At 45.1% G+C, this 22,978-nt stretch overlaps 1 protein-coding gene across 3 annotated transcripts in view; it reads right to left on the bottom strand.

Moving 5' to 3' along the window:
• DICER1 (dicer 1, ribonuclease III) overlaps positions 1–22,978 on the bottom strand; it is a 692,358-nt gene that overhangs the window by 262,356 nt on the left and 407,024 nt on the right. For all 3 annotated transcript variants that reach the window (XM_085626460.1, XM_085626459.1, XM_085626458.1), the window contains one exon: positions 1,908–2,793. In XM_085626460.1, the coding sequence (XP_085482586.1) occupies positions 1,908–2,793 (886 nt within the window). The remainder of the gene's footprint in view (positions 1–1,907; positions 2,794–22,978) is intronic.

Genomic DNA, 22,978 nt, shown 5'->3' with positions numbered 1-22,978 from the left:
ATGCTCTTTCTAATCTCTTGCATTGTTTTAGTTTGCGGAGTTCCGGGGTGAACCAGGGGGATTTGTTCGACCTACTATTTTTTAATAGGATTTTTCTGGGCAGTACTTTGTCCAGTGCGTTCTCAACCCATGAGGAGAATTTCTCGTTTGCTACTGTGGGGTCAGCATCATATGAGGGTTTGGTTAGTTCCAATTCGTGCGACCTGTCCTTCATGTTCAGTTTGGGCCAGGAGTGTTCTAGGGTGCGTGCGATTGGTATCTGGGGGCCCTCAGTGAGTGGGTGCCAGATGAAAGGTACTAAGAAGTGGTCTGACCAGAGGACGGGGATAGGCTCCAGCCATTTAAGTTCTGTTGAAAAGATAGGGTCTAGGAGGTGTCCTTCCATGTGTGTTGCTTGATGGATCTTAAGGTGGAGTTCGAAGGCTGCAAGGTCAAGTGTTAATTCGTCGGCTACTTTATCTTGTGAGTTGTGAAAGTGCAAATTAAAGTCTCCAAGAAGATTACAGTTGGATGAGGTACTAGCCAGGGAGAGTGCCGTTTCCAGTAGCGAACTGCAGAATTGTCCCTGTGCTCCAGGGGGGCGGTATAGGAGGATGCCGGAAAAGGATCTAGGGGGGGGAGAGTTCAATGGTGAAGTGGGCATTTTCACATTCTAGAAGGGGGCTGTCCAGGATGCGACACGTTAGATGTTCTTTGTAGATGATTGCTATTTCACCACCCTTTCCACTTATTCTGTCACGGCGTTTGATCAGCTATACCTTTAGGAGGATGGAGATTTCCAGGGAGTGTTTAGGTAGAGATCTGCAGTTCAGTAGGGCCATGCTAAATGGGTTCCCAGCTGGTTCTTGGATTCCTATAGGTGAAAGATCGTATTGGCAGTGGGTGCAGGTATTTTGCAGTTTCTCAATGGAAACTTAGTGAAGGCATGGTGATTTTGGGGATTGCAAAGGCCTGACCCTCCATGTGTTGTGGTGGCTGGTGAGCCTTTATCCGACAAGAGAGGTGGAAAGGAGGGCAGAATATGAGGCTCTCTGGGAAGCAATAGTTTTGGTGATACATGCAGCTAATGCTGAAGCAGTCCAGTTGATAGTGTTTGAGCTGTGGCTACACCAGCTCCTCCGCCATAGTCTGCCACTATTTTCACTTGTGGATCATAACATACTTGACGAGGCAATCATTTTCTGCTATTTTCAGCAACAAATGTTCAAGAGTACACACAGCAAACTATGGAAGCCTTACTGAAATACTACATGTGCAATCATGTTGCATCCATCTGCATGATGTCACCTGATTAATGCTGCGCAGAAACTGTATAGATGCTTTCCATCCCAACACAACTGAGGTAGTGGCAGCTCCAGAATACAACTTGTGTTAAAGTAGCATGATTGACTGCTTTTGCCTCAAAGTACAGGTGCCGTTTACAGCTGCAAACAGTTTTTCATTAGACATTTGAATAGGAAGCCCTTTTTATCCACCGCTAAGTTAAATCCTTAACCTCTGCATACATTGGTGTTGGGTCCTAGAACTACAAGGTCTTGGGTTTGCACCTTCATTTACACTGTGACTGTTGTTCTGGGAAATGGAAACTGGTGGGCTGCTACTCATGACTCAAACACTATCCAAGATGAATGTGGCAGGCCTGAAAGGAAGTCACAGACATCACACAATAATAGAATAGCTTCCCTCATTGGAGAGCCATTATATTTATGAAGAGCTAGTTTTCACTATTAAGTGAAAGTAACATTTGATCACTTGCCTTAATGTTTACATTTCACAGAAAAAATAATTCAAAGGAAAGCAAAATAGGTACAAACATGCAGTCCAATTTTATGTGATTTTAAAATGAAATACTGAAAAAAAGAACCACAAATTATTTATGTATTCAATACCATACTAAGATGACTTACCAGTGACAGTATTGTAGTGGTAGGAGGCATGTGTAAAAGCCTGAAGAAGGTAGGCTTTATTTTTGAAACTGTAGCTAATTTTCTTTTCAAAGTTTTCAAACCCAGAAATCAGATGATTTAATGTTTTTTCTGCATCTGGATGTTCAAACATACATCTTGGTGGTATCTCTAAACAACCGTATTCCACATTTTTATGAACAGAGGTCTCTGTAAATGTCACAGAGCTGGCAGCACAGTGTTCCGTAAGCTTCTTTTGTTGCCTATTGAATGTTTCTCTGGTAAATAAAGCTTTCTCCTCAGTATTCTTTTTAATGACTGGGAGCACCTTTAGGCCCAAGGAACAAAGGAACAGCTGGGCAGCTCTCTCGCCACAACTGGTAAGGTAGCAGCCAAGCAGGGCTTCCACACAGTCTGCAATACTTTTATCAGCTATACACTGCTCTGTATGAAGGTCATATGATATTGACTGCTTTCCTGTGTCAATGCCACAATTTTCTTCAGATGGATTCCAGAAGCCTACCACAAAATCATCCTCCTCAACGGCTTTGCTAGGATCTAAATAGCACATCGCATCCCATGAACTGTAGTCAAAATCATCAAATTCCGATAAAATATGTGTATTACTAATGGGTGCGGTTTTGGGCATTTTCCATCCACAGCTAGTATCAGTGGTTGAAAAGGGAGTAATAGGAATTTTCTTTACAAATGCTCCAGATCCCATTAGCATATTATCAATGAACTTAATATGCTCCTGATCATATTCCAGTAGATCTTCATCAAATTCAGCTTCTTCTTTTGGTGGCTTCCACATTAGGTCTTGGTCTTCATCGTCTTCATCGTCGTAATCTTCTTCTATCTTGCCATTTGCCATCATACTATCTTCTGTCTGGGAACAGTAAAACAATTAGGGTCTCATTCACAAACAATATTTTTTCACCTAGGAATGACTTACACACATTAAAAGGAATGTAAATTGTAACTTAATTTACAACAACAAAGTTATAATCCAGCGAATAAAATTGATGGGGATTGTATGTTAAGCACTTTTAATTTTCAATTGTGGTGTCCACAAGAGTTCATCATGACAGTAGTTGGGGAAATCCAATATAAGTGTGGTACACAGACACTCAAGTTTAGTTTTTTTTATAATCACAAACATTTTAAGTGCACTCCCTACACTTACGTCACAAGACAAAAAAGCTGCAGACAGTGTTGGGAAGAGCACTAATCATCTTCACATGGGTTGCTGTGGGTGGAGGAAGACTAGGAATGTTAGGAATCTTTTTTTATGGGAGCGTAGAAAGGCTTTCTAAACTTAATTTGAAGTTGTGTGAATTTCTCTGACATACATTGGGGTGTTTAATGCAAATTTATTCCATACACTTGACACTGTTTAAAGAGACAGTCCCCTGTGAAAGGAAAATGAGTCAATGCTCCCAACATAAATCACTTAAAGGACAATTGCGTAATATAAGAGAGAGTTGAAAGACAAAGCTTGTTGTGAACTGGAACCTCAATGTTTTCAGCAAGTAACGTAATAGTGCTAAATAACAAGAGTACATTACTTGAGAAATTTCAAACAAATATAAGACTTAAGTTAATTTAAATTTTTGTCAAAAAGGTAGTTCATATGTGGTGATATAAGAGACTGGGCTCATTACTCTGGTAAATGTGCAAATTATATGTAAGGAGAAGTAATGTAAATCATAATCAACAGGAGTATTTTTATACATGTTCAAAACGTGCTGCGACTGGTACCAAGGAACAGATCAGTGTGAAACATACAAAACCGGTCCTAGGTTGCTTATATTTAGGTTGCTAATATTCAGATTCAGGGTGAACTTGGCCCGGCAGTTCGGGGTGGACTGTTCTTAACGGACAAGGGTCAAGACTGGTTTGCATGTCACTGTGTCCTAATTGAAATGGCATGGTGTGCAAAATAACAATGGAATGGGATGCAGCCCTAGTAATTACCAGTGGCTGAGATTAATTCAAGTATTTCACCCATCATTGTTTTGTATACTTCAGTGCATATCAGAGGAGCAGTGCATGGTGGCACTCTCCTGCAAACACAATACTGGTCATTTTACGGCGAAGTACATATGAATGAATGAATGAATTGGTTTTATAAAGCGCGCAATACTGGAAGGTGTCTAATCGCTATGCGGAACAAGACGGAAAAGGGGCAGGGACCCAGGAAGTGGGTCACTAAACACTAGAGCTCAGTCGGCGGAAACAACCAGGTCTTTAGCTGCGTTCTGAACAGCTGCAGGCTGTGTTGGGAGCGGAGGGCCAGAGGGCCAGAGGGAGGGAATTCCATAACTTCCCCCCTGGAATGTCAAAGTCCTCCCGCCCCATTTTAATCGCTTGATTCTTGGATTCTGAACCTTATGCTCCGTGCTAGGTCTCAACTTTCTGCTAGGTGTATACCATGTGAATAGCTCCTGAAAATAGAGGGGGCTGGTTCCATGAAGTGCCTTATGCATTAGGCACAGAGTTTTGAAAGAAATTCTCCTCTTCACTGGGAGCCAGTGCAGGCCATGCAGTAAATGCAACACCGGTCTGAACTTAGGGATGTTCAAAAGTGTTCTGGCCACCGCATTTTGGAGAGACTGCAATTTTTTAATCAAGTATTTCGGAATACCTAGATAGAGTGTATTGCAGTAATCTAGCTTCGGCCCAACATTACATATGAGGCATTTATAAAGCTGCTTACTTTGTGGAACATTTGCTCTGGAAGGTACTCCAGCTGCCTTCAAGACTACTTACCTTTTCAATCTTCGCACGACTTCTGTGGAGCTGTCCTTCCGCAAGGCTCTTAAAACCCACCCTTTTCATCTCAGCTGGGTGGCGCCGCTGCTCTCCTTGCCTTGTAGTTTTCAGAGCCAGGACACACCTCTGAGTAGTAGCGTGCTTTATAAATCGACATCATGCATTCATTTATGAATACTACTACCTGCAGTTTCATCACCTTTTGAAAAGTGGAACCAAAATGTCCTACAAAATAACTTTCCCGGCAGAACTAACAGACAGGACAGTACTATCCACAGAAGGTGTGGACAAAAGCCCATGTAACATCCCAGATTATGTTCAGAACATGAACACCCCAGTAAATCAAAGAAAGCAGCCCTTGCCCTGACGCCCTCTGGTGACTCCTCCTTGGCCAATTTAATGCAAAGAACTCTCCGGTGAGACAGTCCTCTTCAGAACTGCTTCCCCTTTCTAGTGCCCTGCAAAGGGAAGGTAGAGCTTGTCATCGATGCAGTCTTCACTGATTCTATTGGTGTAGAAGCTCAGAGTCTGCTGCAGATCCAGGCGATGCAGCCACACTTTGCTGGATGTAGAGGAGGAAAGAGCACTAGCACAGAGAAAGATTGACCTCAAAGAAATAGTGAAACAACCTTAGGCAGAAAATAAGTCTATGTCCAAAAGACCAACTTGCCTGGGAATAATCTAGTGATCTAAGAGGGGAATAGGAATGGCCTTCTGTTCACACAAACACCATACAAGTTGATGGAGATAAGGAAAAGAGCCTTCAACGTAAGGGTTTCAGAACAGCTGTTCATGAGATAAAAGCAAAAAACAAATTAAATTCTCAGTGGGGCATGTTAAACTAATGAGGAAATGCATTTGTCAGCCCCGTTAAAAACCGCATTACATCTGGTAATTATACAGCCAACGCAACAAGTAAAGCCTTAAGAGAGGATACAGTTGTCAAGTGGCCTTTAAGTGTGCCAAGAGGAAAACCTTAACAGTCAAAAGACATTTGAAAAACAATTCTAACCACACCAAAAAAATAATATCAGAAGCTTCACCTTACGTGTGTTGACCTTCTCTTCTGCGCACACACACAGTATGACCAAAGAACAGAGTAACCTGGTTAGGTGCATTGATGCTGAGCAACATATACGATGTCTACATTATTGAAGGCAGATCAAAAGTGCACCTTGCTCTGGTGCAGATACAAGAGATATTCCCTTAACTTAAGAGAAAGAGGAGGGCTGATTCTAAGGCACCACAGCTACAAGTACTACACCCTCTGCAGCTTGTCTTGTCTGAATTGAATCACAACAAGAATCAAGGATCCAGATGCGGTATGCCCCAGATCAATTGCACCACATATGGAGGGAGATACCATTTGTGATTGAAAATGTATCACCTGTTCAGCACATTCACTCAAGTTGAGAAAGCCTGCCTGATGAGTAACAGATGTTTGGCCCAGTATTACAATGTCTAGGCCTCAAAGAGAGCTCACATGGCCCTGCATAGAGCAGTAGTCGCATAGTTGACAGAGTGGATCTTAACAGCTGTTCCCTGAACTGAAGGAAATAATGCTTCGAAGGAAAACAAAATCACCCATAACTTGAGTAGACTGGTGTGGCACTGCTGATGTGTGAGGGATTAAAAATCTTGAATCTCCATTCCATTCAAATTGCTTCCCCTTACAAACCTTAGGGACATTGGTCGCAACCACAGAGTGACTGGCAGAAGACAGAACAGTCTTTCGCAGACTATCAGTTCTTGTATGAGCCACCACTGCAGGTCCAGTGGGACCTCTGGGGAGACCATAATGTGATCTGAGAGGTTTGCTCCACTTGTGTGCAAAAAAGAAAGGGAAGAGAGCCTGAAATATTTGCATGTGCCACCTGGAGTAGGATACAGAAACCATAAGACTATCCCACATGAAACATCTGTATCAAATCCTGAACTCACTGCATAGGGGTAGTGACCTTGACAGAACGGCCCCCAAAAACACCATGGTGAAAGATAGATGCAGGAGGCAACGGGGGGGACATCAAGCAGTAGACAGAAAAACCTGAATTTGAGAAGTAGAGAAATTGTGCTCTAGCAGTGATCCAACATTAGCTAGAATGAATCCATGAACAACAGTCAATCATCGATGTATGGGAACACATGTGCCCCTAACCAGCGATGTTTTGCCTCAACCACTGACATGACCTTCATGAATACCAGAGAGGCCAATATGCCAAAGGAGAGCACTGCATCCAGTAGTAAGTGGAACCCATCACTAATCGCAGAAATCGCTTGTGAGACTTAAAGACTGAATCATGAAAATACACATTGCACACGTTCAATGCACCATTAAGTACTTTAACTTCAAGGGCAGAAGAACAGGGACAAAATACTAACATTTTAGATTTCTCTTTTTGAAGAAAGGAATTTAGCATCTGTAGAGCCAACACAGGATAAGGCCTTTGTCCTACTTGGGAACCGAAAAGTAGCAGGAATAACATCTCTGGCATTTTTCTGCCTTGGGAACTGACTTCACTGTCCCTTGCTCATCTCCCTGGAATGAACTTGGGATAGTCTAAGTGACAGAGGGACCAGAGTTCTATAGCAATGACCTGTAAACTCACTGCAAAATGAGAGATGCCCCCTCCAGCCCTCCCCAACCTTCCACATGTTCTTCTAGTCAACAGAGGATGAATTAATGCTGATCTGTAGCAGGAGTGAGGAGACAGAGGAGGACAGCTGTTGTTGTAGATGCCTGTCTTTAGCACTGCTGAGCCTTTGAAGCTGCAAAAACGTCTGCAGCTGCTGCATTGACTAAAATGGTGCTCTTTCGCAAAAGGACCGTCCCTTAATAAAGCCTTCAACTTCCGGAATTTAAAAATGGAACTGGTGCAATGCGGAAGCAAGGCCCAACAAGATAATATGGCATTTCTCTGTTGCGACTACTTCAGTGTAGAATCTGATTATCAACAAGAAGTCAAGTGAGGACGAACAGCATGTTCAGAAGACTTGCCTGGACTTCGACCAAAAAACCTGATAAATGTATTCAGGCATGCAACATAAGAATGACACCTGTGCCCATGGACCTACCCCAACACTAGAGATCGGTTTACGCAAAAGAACTGTGCGTGTGCTCCTGCAGGATGGATGCTTCACAAGCAGAGATATATGGCAGAGTGCTACATTGGCTCATGGACTTCCTTGCCCACCGAACACAAGTCCGCTTGTATTTTTTCAAGACGCGACTGATGCATATGGACAAGGGGGTCCCCCAGAGATCATGCCTGAGCGCCTCTTTGTTTAACATCTATATGGCGCCCTTAGCTCGAATTGTTAGAGCCTGAGTTGTAGAGATCATGTCATATGTAGATGTCATCCAACTACTGTTTTTCTTTGGTCCTCATCCTGACATGGTGAAGAATAAATTCACAAACTGCATGATGGAAGTCGCTGTCTGGACGAGTAACAACTGTCTCTAACTAAACAGCGACAAGACAGAGATCATGCATTTTTGTAAGGCCACCGAGATATGGTCAGCCGATTGGGGGCCCGCACATCTTGGTACGGCTCCTACACCTAAGCAGGTAGCAAAAAATCTTGGCATGAGGCTGGATCAATCAATTTCTATGAAAGACCAAGTCAGCTTCACCTGCAGCAAGTTTTGCTACCTTGAGGCTTTTTTTTTTTTAAAAAAGCCCTGCCTTGGCTTCCTGACACCACTAGGAAGACTCTTGTTCAGACTCTTATCACCAGCCACCTGGACTATGGAACGCCTTGCTGACCTCGGCAAATGATACCCTGTTGTCAAACCTGCAGGTGGTCCAGCATACCGCTGAGCGACTAATCTGTAATCTTCCTTCGCGCTCGCCTTCTCTGATCTTAAGAAAGCTTCATTGGCTGCCTATTAGGAAGGTTGTCATCTTTAACCTTAGTTGTTTGACAGACAAAGCTCTCTTTAAATCGCGGCTAGCTTATCTGTTGTCTCTGCTAAATCCTTATCTTCCTTCTAGATGTTTGAGATGGTGGGACAAGGAGTTCTTGGTGATTTCTTGCATCCACACTGCAAGGTATGGGGCAGATTGTTTACCTATTCTGCCCTCTACCACTGGAACAAATTTCCTTTTGGCCTTTGCTCCTGTCCAGACAGGCCTTGCACACAATTAGTACTAATTTAACACCCACATTTAGCAATAAGTAACAGGTGACCATTCTAGGTTTGCATAGGGCCTTCCATCACGCTGTAACACTTGTCGCTGCATTTTTGGTAGCGTTTGAGCAGTTTAAGCTAGAAACAAGTTTTTTTTGTTCAAATCTGCAGATTATGCAGCAGATGATGGATTGTGTGGCAAATGCGGAAAGTGTATAAAAGTGCAAAAGTCGGTGCAGCCAAACAGTCACATAACTCCAGTGGCCCTGCTCATACATCTGACTAGGTCCAGACGTGCTCCTCAGTGCTTCCTTCTTTTTTTGTGTCATTGAGTTTATAGTTTAGCTTCTATAGAAACAAGGAAGACTAAACCTGAGGTTACCACTCCAAAACACAGACTACCATACCACATAATTACTCTCCATAACACATAATCCCACTCTACATAATTCCTATACACTAAATACCACATACTTTCTATCCACATCAAAGTCTATCCACATAATTTCACTGCACATCATGCCACATAATTCTACTCCACACAACCTACATCCACTCCACTCCAAGAAACATTAGTAAAACACTTTTACATTTACAACGGCAATAGCTCTAACTCTCGCAAATATGAAACCTGTTACATTGCAAATGCTTCTTTAACTAGTAGTAGAGTTTGCAGAGAGGTGGAGAAAGGGGACTGGACCTCCAACCTGCGCTCAGGAATTCCGTTGCGTAGGACTTACAGGAGGTACCAGGAGGGCTTCTTGGCCCCCAAAGTCCCTCAGGAGTAAATCGGACTTTATCCCCCAACCAGTACTGTACCAGGAGGCGTGTTTGCAGAGTGATGGAGAAAGGTGAGCGTGGCCTCCTAAGACCTCTTAGCAATCTCACTCTGTGGGACTTAGTGGAGGTAACAGTAAGGTTAATTGGCCCCCAAGAACAATTTGGGGGCCAACTACCCTTCCTATTACCTCCAGTAAGTTCCACACAGCAGGATTGCTAAGTTCTCATAGCAGGTCTCGCACCCTTTTCCAACCCCTCTGCAAACGCGCTCCCTGGCGCGCTCTTGGATGGGGATTAAAATCCACTTCGCTGGTTGGGTTCCTTAGGGGCGAACTAGCTTACTTGATACCTCCAGTATGCCCCGGATAGTGGGATTGCGTTCAGGTGGACACAGGCCATGCCCCCTTTCTCCACCACTCTGCAAACGTGCCTCCTGGTACAGTACTGGTTGGGGGATAAAGTCCGATTTACTCCTGAGGGACTTTGGGGGCCAAGAAGCCCTCCTGGTACCTCCTGTAAGTCCTACGCAGCGGAATTCCTGGTTGGGAGATGAAGTCCCCTTGCCTCCTGAGGGTCCCTGGGGACCAACTAGCCCACCAGGTACCTCCAGTAAAATCCATTCAGCTGGATTGCTGAAAGTGGTCCGAGGCAACACCCCCTTTTTACACCACTCTGCGAATGCACCTCCTGGTGTACTGCTGCTCGGGGGATGAAGTCCTCTTGTGTCCCGAGGACCTCATCGCCCCACCAGCAGTGCGACAAGAGCCGCATTTGCCGAGTGGTGTAAAAAAGGGGCGTGGCCTCGGATCACCTCTCAGCAATACCACTGTATGGGGCGTACTGGAGATACCTGGTGGGCTAGTTGCCCCCAAGGACCCTTAAGGATCTAGAGGACTTAATTCCCCAACCTACAACGCGCCAGGAGGCGCGTTTGCAGTGTGCTGCAGGGAGGGGGTGGGGCCTCCGGTGAGATGCAAGTTTTTCCCCCTTTTTTGGGGATTGGAAGGGGGGCTGTGTGCCCCTCTTCTCTCAATATTTTGTGGTCCCTGGGGACCCCATCCCCCAGGGCCTGCCACTATTCATTTGTTTATTTAAACAAATAAATAAACGGGAAGGGGGCCGCACGATCCCCTCTCGAGTCCGATTTCGGCCCGGGGACCCCATCCCCCTGGGCATGGCCACATATTTTTTTTATTTTTAATCTTACTTTTAAGGAGGGGGCCGCGCCATTATTGCCCCGGGGACGCCATCCCCTGGGGCACTGCACCATTTTTATTTATTTATTCAAAATTCGGGAGGGGACTGCGTGGCCCCCCTTTCCATGGCCACTTCTGGCCCAGGGGACCCCATCCCCCGGGCCTGGCCTCACTGTTGGGGATCGTGCAGCTCCCCTTGTCCACGAAGCAAAGTAGAAGTTTGCAATTGCAGGGCGGGAGCAATGTTCCCGCTCTACTAATGCAAACTGCAATGTCCCGGGGGTGGGCACTAGAGGGCTCCAGAAGGAGGGCTGCAACGGACCCCCACCCTTAATTAAAGTTTGCCCTGGGGAGGTGGTGGTCCCCGAGGCAGTAACCCCCCCCACACTTACTAAATTTATATTTAAGCACCGGAGAGGTGGTAGTCCCCGAGGCTTTGGGGGGCCCGCAAGGCTCCCCCGCAGGGCAGGAGTATCCCCACACTTTCTTTATTAATATTTAAGCCCCGGGGAGAAGGCGGTCCCCGAGGCTTTGATGGGGGCCTGCAAGGCCCCCCTCACATAATTACAGATTCCCCGGGGAGGTGGCGGTCTCTGGGGCAGCGTGTGTGGGCAGGAGCCCCACCCATATATTTTTATTAATAGCCCCAGGGAGGTGGCGGTCCCCAGGGCTGCGACGGGGTCGCATGCACCCGCACATTATGAGCAAAGCCCCAGGGAGGTGGCGGTCCCCGGGGCTGTGGGGCCCCCCCATGGGCCCCCAAACCATAATTATGAATTGCCCCCGGGACCTGGCCCATCCGGGGGCTTAAAACAAACTAAGCACAGAAGCCCGCACTTCTTTATTTTTTTTTAAAACAAATTTGTCTGGATTCGCACACCCAGCGCGAATTCTGCCGAAATAATTTTTTTAGAAATCTTTTTTGGGCCGGGGGGGTTCCTTGTGGGACCCTCTGAGCAGGCCTAGGGGGTCAGGATGTTTCTACCCTGCCCCCTTTTCTTGTTTTTTATGCTTTTTTTTTTTTTTTTTTACTGTCTTGTGACTCGGGTTTACTGAGTCACAAGATGGCTGCCAACACTTCCTGGTTTGGAGTGTTGGCATTCAATAACAATGAAACTCGTGCTCGGGAAGGTTTGCAAACCCGCCTCGGCCGTCAAATATAGATATTTTTATATTTTAAATTTCTCAGCAACTACTGAACGGATTTACACCATTTAAAAAAAAAAAAAAGGCGCTTTCTGAACCAAGAGCTACCTTTTTGCCAGATCTGGTGTAATTCTGTTGAGGAGTTCGGGCTGTGAACTATGAAACACAAGGTTGTTGGATGGGCAAGGATGGATACAGGTAATGTTGGCCCTTCATAGTGAGAGTAAATCGAGACGTCTCCCTATCATAAGAGTCGCGGAGAGTGGTTCCCGCCGTTACAGTGAAGGCACTTTGATAGTGATGAAACGTCTCTCTCTACAAATCACCGACAGAGGCTGTTCTTAGCGGGAGAACGCCTGAGGCTGAGTGTGCAAGAGGCAGAAAAGGGCATTGGCGTGCGAGAGCAACTGAGGGGCCCTGGCATACAGGAACGGCTAAGAGGGAGCCCAGCGTTCAAGAATAGCTGAGAGGGGCCCTGACATGTGGGGAAAAATGTGAGGCGCCCTGGCATTCAGGAACAACAGAAAGGGGCCTTGACATGTGGGGAAAAGTGTGAGGGGCCCGGACATGTGGGCAAAAGTGAGAGGGGGCCCCTACGTGGGGAAAAGTGAGAGGGGCTCTGACGTGGGGAAAAGTGAGAGGGGCCCTGATGTGGGTAAAAGTGAGAGGGGCCCTGGCGTTCAGGATCGGCTGGGAGGGGCCCGGACGTGTAGGGACGATTGAAGAGACAGGTGAAGAACGACTAAGAGGGCCCCTCACAACATGGCACTCAAACTTTTAATAGTGCTTCCTCACAGTGTGTGCTCTGGCGGCACAAATATACAGTGTATGCACCTGCAACCAGAGCTACTAATACACACTGTGTAGTTTCAACACGGATTTTACACCAGGCCTGCATGTGGGGGAATCAGTATTTCAACACGAATTCTGCAGCAAGCCTACATGTGGCGACTCGTTATTTCAACACGGATGCTGCACTGGCCCACATGTGGTGAAATGAATTCAACACTAATGCTGAACGGCGCCATGTACAGGGCCATGCATTTAGACATTAGTGTGGGACCCGTGTCCACGATATGTGGCCCGTTAGTTCCACACGAACGCAGCGCCAAGGATGCTTTGTTTAAGGGGACGTACATATGGAATGCAGGTGTGTGGCACGTCATGCCAGCACGTGTGAGGGTGGTTTGAACAGTCTAATAATATAAAATGAAACATTAAGGAAAGAGGAGCCAGTCACTCGTCTTGCTCACAATTACACTGTGGCAGCGTGCCTGATCAGACCTGTTGGGATAAACGGAGGTACACTTCTTTCTCGTTGTGGTGCCAAAAAACTCTCAGTGAAGTCTGAGGGCTCGGCCATGCCCCAGCGACCATCTATCATGCATCCTGTGAACAGTGGCGGCTGGTGACATTTTGAAATGGTTAGGCGTAAAATTTGCGGTACAGTGCACCGCGGCGGGCGAACGTAGCGAGCGAGGCAGAACAATCTATGGGGGGCTTGGGGAGGATTAAAAATATTATGCATAAATATATAAGCTGTACATTTACACATGTGAAAACACTCTGCAGAAGTGCCCTTTGCAAATACAAACTGTACTGTTTTTGTGGAGAAGCCCCACATCTGCACTAATTATTGGGTACTCCCTTCCAGGCCATTCTCTTTCTGGTTGGGGACTTGCCAATGCATTTCATAAGAGTGAAAAAACATCTCTGCGCACCACAGAGAAGCATACACACTGATTGCCAATGCTCTTGGCTTTAGTAACATTTCTATCTTGTAGATAGAAATGTTTCTGACGCTAAGAGCATTGGCACGCAGGGTCTCGATGGTGCGTGCCACAGGGACATCTTAATGATTTTGGGGGCCCTGGGCCAAACCTATTTTGGGGGCCCCTGTTCAGAACAGCATTGAATTTATGTTCCAGTTTCTGCTCTTTCAGGCCCTCTTTAGCCAGTGCACAGGCACAGCTCCAAATTTTAAATGTGTAAACATTCAAGTATAGATAGGTGTGTTTCGAATATTATAACATGGTAACAGCTCACTAATCAAATAATCTCTGTGACACCCTCCCGTTTTTTCCTTTGTTAGTTCCTGTTCAGATCTATAAGAAACATTTTTATGGCTGTTGCAGGAAACAAACACAACATTTCCCTGCCAAATGTCTGCAATAAACTCTAGTCTCACACATAACCCATATTAAAAATGTATGTATGGAAAATTGTATTTCAAATATTTATTGGAGGTCATCAGGGCAAGATTCTTTGCACAACTGAGCTGGCTTTGTCTGGGCTGAAAGGTTAGCGGCCTCTGGCATGCCAGCAGGTCCTTCTGGGCCTAGCTTAAGAAACATAACATTTCTGATAGAAATGTTTCTGAAGCTAGGCTCTGCTGGCAGACATTGCAGCAGTGTTTCCGCTTCTTGGAGTTACGTGCCAGAAGGGCCTAAATTCAAGCAATATTTCTGTCTGCGCCAGGACGAGTCTGCACTGCACGCTGCACCAGTTTTTTCAAGGGCTGCAGCGGGCACGAGGAAATTAAAGTAATTTGCCCAGATCAAAGGATGTTGAACTGACGAAGCCGAGACTCGAACCTGTTTCCCCTCCGGAGAACCGGGTTCAAGTCTTGGCCTCGTCGGCTCACAAGTTGCAACAACACCCGTCCGTCCCACTCTGAAGTGGGGAGCTCTGCTGGCCATTGCGGCGATAATCTGGCAGCATCCTCTGTTACCGGGACGCCTTCACACTCACAGTTCATGATTATTTTCACTATCACTAGTGGTAGTGATAATGAAAATAATCATGAACTGAGCGCGTCACCATGAGTGAGTGAGCGAGTGACTAACCGGGCTGTGAGATTCAAATCCGACAGTCCCTGGATCTCATTTGAATATCACAGCCAATCTGTATGGGGGGACACACACACACTGTCAATTAACTACCTTACCTCAATCGTCACTTAGTAATCCTGAATCTGCGCAACTCTGCGCTCAGGCTCTCAGGACATCCAACCAGGGGTGACTAGTCCGTCCGACATTTGCAACTTTATTTAAGTTGCGCGAGGCAGGACTCAGCGGCCTGCCTTGCATTAAGTTCAGGCTTAAGGGGCCAGCAGAGGTCAAGGAGCTCTCCGCCTTGACTGACCCTCTCTCCACTCCCGTGTGTGTGTGTAATCATGGTGCTCACGCATGAAGAGGGGAGGGGGAGAGACGAGAGAGAGGCTGAGCTAGGACAGACCAATCACTGTTTGGATTCACAATAAAGCCGTGCAGTGATTGGTGAATATCGCTCCCCAAGCTTGCCCAGTCCCAGGCAGCTCCGTGTTCAGGACTCTGCCTAGAGACAGGAAAGCAGCCAATCCAGGCGCTGCTTGAGCAGCATCTGGATTGGCCCGGGCAGCACAACTTGACGCTCATTAGGAGACTGAGGGGATGCGACTTAGATCCCTCGTCTCCTTAATTACACAGGCGGCACTGCTAAGGATTGCGCATGTCGGGCAGGCCAGGGAGAGGCCCCTGGCCAACCCAACATGCGCATTAAGACGTTGGTGTTTGCACTGACTGTCACTGCTGTGCTGCGTCATAACCCCACCCCGTAAGCCTGCCTAGTGGGACAGCTGACTGCCACGGGCTGATTCCAATCAATCACACTTAAAGCTGCCACTGCAGCGGGGGCAAAAATAACAAGGGGGGCGACACCAAAACGCCCACACGGAGGAGCCGCCACTGCCTGTGAATACCAACTATACTACATTTAACGGCGTAAGTAGGCGCTATAAAGTCCCTAAACGGCTGCACCTGGTGCTTTAGAAACCCTTAATATATGAATATATTTATATGGAGCACCAACACCGCATGAAACTCAAACAATGCATACCACAAATATTACAGCAATGCTAGGGCCAGAGAAAATGCAGTACTTTAACAAAATCCCGAGATTAATCTGTTCGGGAAGTGATTCCCACATTTCTATTTTCAAATACATCTGCAGTTGTATCTTTGCTTTAAATGACAAGCTCCCCAATATTTGCTATTGTCCTAGATTTTGTCCGATAAATCCGGGGTGCACTTAAAGCTTGCTGATCTTTACAAGGGAGTGCGTTCACACTCGTGTTCGGTAAATACTTATTTTCATTGGGGAGGGGGGGGGTTTATATAGCGCAAACTCGATCCGAAAATATTAGAGCACTTTACCTGAGCACCAGTTGCGTTACACAAAGAGTAATGAATTCACGTTGTGCTTCTTTTCTGCGCAGGGGACGCGGCATCCTCGGCCGTGGGTGACCCCACCATGAGAATCGCACCTTGGTGCACAGAGAGGCCCCCTTTGTACCCAGCGATAAGACGCGGCGATGAGAGCACATGAAAGGTTCCCACACGAAAGAGAGCTGGGCCCTCCTCGCTAAGCCACGTTAATGAGTTGTGGCAAGTGGCCTTCGCGGATGGACAATGTGCCTTGTGGTTCGAGGGTGAAAAGCGGACACTGCAGATGACTGGGGGTGTAACGATTTCTGACCGGGGGGTGGGGGGGATGGGGGTATGGTAGCCACAGACAGCAGCCTTGGTTGAACTGCTGAGACCAGCTTCTAACCGACAGTATTGGGCAAACTGAGGGGGCCACAGTGGGCATCCTGGACCACTGAGCCACCACCAGCTGGGAGCAGTGAGTGGTATTCAGCGGCAGCAGTAGGCGACATGTGGCGGGCCACTGCGAACAGCTCCTGGCCGGCCATAGTGAGCATCCTCCTGGCACTACAGTGAGCAGCATCGGTTCCACTGTAGATGTCAGCCATCAGCCGGCAGCTCTAGGTAACCTGTGGTGGGGGCGCAGTGAGCAGCCTCCGGCCAGCCGGAGTGAACAGCCACTGGTCTCAGTGAGCAGCCTCTGGTTGGCAGACCGCAGTGAGCAGTGACATTCCAGGAGGACACGACGAGCCCCAAGCAGTAATCTCAACACACTTGTGCGTTCACCTAATTCCAACTGACCTCCTGTCCCATGAATCGTCAGACTTAATTACCAAAAGGAAATATTTTGACGACCCTGAGTTTTGTTTTCTTTTTGCAGCAGTGAAAGAGAGGGGCGAGGAGAACAGTTTGTGGTAGCCGAGGTGCCAGACAGACTAATTCAACATAAACACCAAACCTCCAATTGAACCATAATTCTGACTCAACCCACACCCCAACCCAGCACTTTGTGGGTACACAATGAATGACGTCACAATAAGAATAAAAATCATAGATGGCATCACCAGAGAAAGCCACATTCTAGCGTGGGCTTAAAACAAACAAAGCACAGGTTCCCGCGCTTTGTTTTTTTCTTTTTTTTTGGCCTGATTCTCTCACCCAGCGTGAATTCGGCCGAAATTATATTAAAAAACAACCTTGCCCCCTTTTCTTGTTTTTATCTTGTTTTTAACTGATTTCTTGTGACTGCCTTACAGAGTCACAAGATGGCTGCCAACACATCCTGGCTTGGAGTGTTGACAGCCAATCAAAATCAAGTTCGTGGTTGGGAGGGTTCGCGAATCCTCCTCGGCCCTCAGATACCGATATTTTTATTTTTTGAATTTCTCAGCAACTACTGAACGGATTTACACCATTTTAAAAAAAAAAGGGGGCTTTATGAACCAAGAGCTACCTTTGTGCCAAATTTGGTGTAATTCCAATTCAGCAGTTCGGGCTGTAGCCGTGTCTAAAGTTCCTAAGTAAATTATCATGGGAAAAACGCGATTTGGGACCCCCTTTTTTCTCGGCCCCTGCTAGATGAATCACCCAGAAACTTTCAAGACAGGAGCTGACCTGAGTGAACTATTTGTTTTGAAAATTTCACAAAGATTTGTCAAACGGCAAAAGAAAAAATGCTTTTTGAATAGAAACAAGGTCCTAAATATAACTACCTACTGGCAACCGGAGGTATGTTATATACACACATACACACACACACACACATACATACATACACACACATATATATACATACACACACATATATACACATACACACACACATATACACACACACATGCACACATATACACACACACATGCACACATACATACACACACACACACATACATATATATGTATAATGGGGGAGCTGTTGAGTGCCTTCTAAAAAGCGTGGGCCATTGGAGATTTTTTTTTTATATATATATCTATCTATATATACACACATATATGGGACTCAGCAACTTTTTTGTTTGGATGAAATTAACGGGATTCTGTCCCCGTCAGCCAAGGCCACCCTGCAGGGTTGGGGGCCCCGGGCGACAGAGTTTGCAAATTGGGGGCATGACCCACTTGCCTCCATATCAAAAGAAGGATTTGTCTGATACTGCATCGTATGGAGGTGAGAAAGGGAAAAGGATCTACCTCTTCCTGGTAATTCCTGGATTCCTCACATTTGCAAATATTATTTACAAGGTGGCAGCAAGATCTTGAAGGAGGACTGTTAAGACTGTATTTTGATTAAATGGATTTGCACCTGGCACTTTAATGGGTGCACTGCATCAATATGAATTATTCATGCACTTGACTCAAAGAATGCAATTAAGCAATATTTTAACATGTACTACATAACATTAACTTTTGAATGACCATAACAATGCATTGTTGGATTTGCAGGATTTCGTCTCCCAGTCACGTGATGGCACAGATTTATAAGCACCTGTGTCTTACTATCATACAATTGGTGAACCTTCATACCTATGATTAAGGCATTTGCTGAAACGCGTCCGGATTATGAGACGCCACGTTGCTGCTATCATGCTAATAAATGTTGTGGTTAACCAGGAATTGGACTCAAACTTTTTTGTTTGGATGAAATTAACAGTATTTTGTCCCGGTCAGCCGAGACCGTTCTGCAGGGTTGGGGGCCCCTGACAGTTTGCTTTGAGTATACACACACTATGTATGTATGTATGTATATTATATATATATATTATATATATATATATATACACACACACATATATATATATATATACACACACACATACATGTTCACACACATATACACACACATTTATATTTATATATATCCTATACCAAAGATACTGAAGACTTTTGAAGCAAATCCAAGACATTGGGTGGGAGAAAGACTTGATTATGATCACACTTGATATCTGTAATCTTTACACAAGTATCAGACACCAAGACGGTCTGGAGGATGTTAAGAATTTTTTTAAACTACGATCAGCCAAATACCTGGAGCATAGTGAAATGCTATTAGAACTTTTTCGTGGGCTGGTGGGAGAAGCAGGTGGCCTGGTCCGATAATGAGAATCAGTGGATGGACAAAATAATTTGTTGGCGGAGATATATTGATGATCTCTTCATTATTTGGAGAGGATCATCAACATCAGCTGAACAATACATCTCCGCCCTCAATGTGAATAACTTGAACCTCAAGTTTACTAGTGATATAAGCCCAAGGGAAGTAAACTTTTTGGATTTAAGGGTTTTTGTGAATGAAGGTGTCATTCAAACGGCTTTACACCGTAAAAGCACAGCAGGGAATTCAGTTCTACATGGACGTAGTAGTCACCCAATGCCTCTTATAAAGAGTATTCCCTATGGGGAGCTACTCCGGATCAAAAGAAATAGCTCCCAAAAGACAGACTATGAAAAAGCTGCTAGTGACAGTATTAACCGATTTAAATCAAGAGGTTATTCACAAAAAACATTGCAATTGGCAAAAGAGAAGGTTGAAATGAAAGAAAGACAAATCTTATTAAATGAAACAAATGTAAAGAAACCAGGAGAAGACACAGGGAACTTAAGACTGATTACCAGTTTCTCATCAGCAGCACATAAACTAAGAATAATTTTAAATAGGAACTGGAGAATCCCAAAATCTGATAATGTGGTGGGGAGAGAACTTATGGATCATCCACAAATAACATTTAGGAAGGCACGGTCTATTAAAGATCGCTTAGTACAAAGTCATCTCCTTAAACAGATAGCTGGTGGCAGCCTACAGAACCTTCATGGCTCATTTCCATGTGGAAAATGCAAAGCCTGCAGCTCCAGTAAAAGAGTTCTCATGTATCAAATCCCTGGGTATCAACACATGAATAAGATTTCTAAATTCATGACGTGTACCACGACATATGTAGTATACTGTTTGTAATGCCTATGTGGCTATCGCTACGTGGGCAGTACTGTCAATGCAGTAAAGATGCGGGTACTTTAACATCAAAGGGCAATTGCTAACAAGGATGAGAATTATCCAGTTCCCCGTCATTTTGCCGTTCATCATAATAGTAATAGATCACTATTACAATTTTTCTGTCTAGATTGTATTCCCAAGGATGTAAGAGGGGGAGACAGAGAGAAAAGGTTACGATGTCTGGAGTCAAGATATATTATTGAACTCCAGACTAAGTACCCGAATGGGCTCAATGCTGGAGAAGAACTAATAACCCATCTTTGAGATAAATCTATCAATTAACTCAGCATTCTCTAAAATTTTGGCACAATAAGTGAGAATATAAAATAATGACACCAAAACAATCGAAGCCCATTCAGGGCAGCATAACGAATTACAACAACGTTATTTACGTTTGAATTATCAATTCAATATAATAATTTATAGCATTACAATGTGCGATTTTTTATTTAAAATCAGGTAAAACGACAATAATTTATTGTGTACATAATGATTGCTAACAATAATGAATTTAAAACATGTTGGTTTGCACATTCAAATATGGCGTCCATGAATTTTGGTGTTGTCCTTCATTTGTTTTGATGTATTATGCCTTTATTTATTTCCGCTTCAGAGACGGTAGCCGACACTGACGAAGGCCACGGCTGAAACGCGTCTGTTTAGTTAAAATTTTGCACCGAATAAATCCCTTATTGGATTATCACCAACGAGAGTGCTGGTCCTTTCTGTGCGTACAAGCAGCAGTAGAGCGTGAATATATATATATATATATATATATATATATATATATATATATATATATATATATATATATATATATATATATATATATATATATATATATATATATATCTATCAAAGGCTCCATTTTACTGAGGGCCCCCGACCCTGCAGGGCAGGCTCTGCTGACAGGAATGGAGATCCTGGAGGAATTCGCGACAGCAACAGAGGATGCAGAGCCACAAACCGACTTGTTTCCAAGAAAGACTTTATTCGTCTGTGCAGCATTTTGTACTCAATATCCTTACGCGTTTCAGCGGAGTACCGCCTTGATCACAGGTGAGTAGAGTTAAAGCCAAGTGGTCACATGACCTGTTACACAACTACAGGCCCCATCATGCACTGACACAGTTCTTTTCCTTCATGGCACGGACAATTTCCTTTAAGCTGAAATAGCGTTTCAAATGTCACGTGCATAAACAATATGAAAAACAGTGTCCAAAAATAAACGTGCACAAAGTTCTGTATTCGCACAGTGCGTATGCTGCATCTGCTTGATAAGTTCATGAAAAGCGGTTTAAACAGAGAGAGGATGCCACCTCCCCCGTCTCCCTTTCGCATTCACACAATGCCAAATATCCACGGAAATCCTATTGGCTGGAACGTGGGATGCGCGGGTCATGCCCCCTCGATAATGACAACAAGCAAAGGCTCCATTTTACTGAGGGCCCCCGACCCTGCAGGGCAGGCTCTGCTGACAGGAATGGAGATCCTGGAGGAATTCGCGACAGCAACAGAGGATGCAGAGCCACAAACCGACTTGTTTCCAAGAAAGACTTTATTCGTCTGTGCAGCATTTTGTACTCAATATCCTTACACGTTTCAGCGGAGTACCGCCTTGATCACAGGTGAGTAGAGTTAAAGCCAAGTGGTCACATGACCTGTTACACAACTACAGGCCCCATCATGCACTGACACAGTTCTTTTCCTTCATGGCACGGACAATTTCCTTTAAGCTGAAATAGCGTTTCAAATGTCACGTGCATAAACAATATGAAAAACAGTGTCCAAAAATAAACGTGCACAAAGTTCTGTATTCGCACAGTGCGTATGCTGCATCTGCTTGATAAGTTCATGAAAAGCGGTTTAAACAGAGAGAGGATGCCACCTCCCCCGTCTCCCTTTCGCATTCACACAATGCCAAATATCCACGGAAATCCTATTGGCTGGAACGTGGGATATATATTTTTATATCCAATGGCCAAGCTTTTCTGAGCGCACTCGACAGCTGCTGAAGACCTCACGGTCCATTTATCTGGCGACCAACACGATCACTCCGGTTTGAAATCATTGTTGCCAACTTGTTGCCGACGCGTTTCGAGGTACTTCACCTCTTCTTCCTGGGCAGCTGAAAACAAGTCTCACTGAATACTCGTTCATGCCTTTTAAAAGTATCTGCCCCCAGTGGGCGTTGCTTAGTGCAATGCATGCTGGAATGTATAGTTCATCTCCGAGTTTCTTGATCCCTCAGTGGGTCTTTACAGCGATATTAATTGTTCCTTTAGTAGGGTTTCATCCGGATACAGCGTTGGTCATTTTCTGCCTCAACAGCTGTGCTGATCAACGCGGAATTGTTTCCAAGGCAGCCTCGCCATAATTTTAGGGATGGTGCGCTCAGTGCGGCAGAGCTACCGCGCAATAATTTTATATCCAATGGCCAAGCTTTTCTGAGCGCACTCGACAGCTGCTGAAGACCTCACGGTCCATTTATCTGGCGACCAACACGATCACTCCGGTTTGAAATCATTGTTGCCGACGCGTTTCGAGGTACTTCACCTCTTCTTCCTGGGCAGCTGAAAACAAGTCTCACTGAATACTCGTTCATGCCTTTTAAAAGTATCTGCCCTCAGTGGGCGTTGCTTAGTGCAATGCATGCTGGAATGTACAGTTCATCTCCGAGTTTCTTGATCCCTCAGTGGGTCTTTACAGCGATATTAATTGTTCCTTTAGTAGGGTTTCATCCGGATACAGCGTTGTCATATCAACCAATCTTCCTAATAAATTGCGATTCTAAAACTTATACATTGATCATATCAAATTGCCTAACTGCAGTAATTACTTGTTAGTTGATCCCATGCAACTTGGTTTAATTCTCTCT

Source organism: Triturus cristatus, chromosome 9 (genome assembly GCF_964204655.1).
Source record: "Triturus cristatus chromosome 9, aTriCri1.1, whole genome shotgun sequence".
Classification (NCBI taxonomy): Eukaryota; Metazoa; Chordata; class Amphibia; order Caudata; family Salamandridae; genus Triturus; species Triturus cristatus.
Note: the sequence above shows the minus strand (reverse complement) of the source record. Positions and strands in the feature narration are given on the sequence as shown.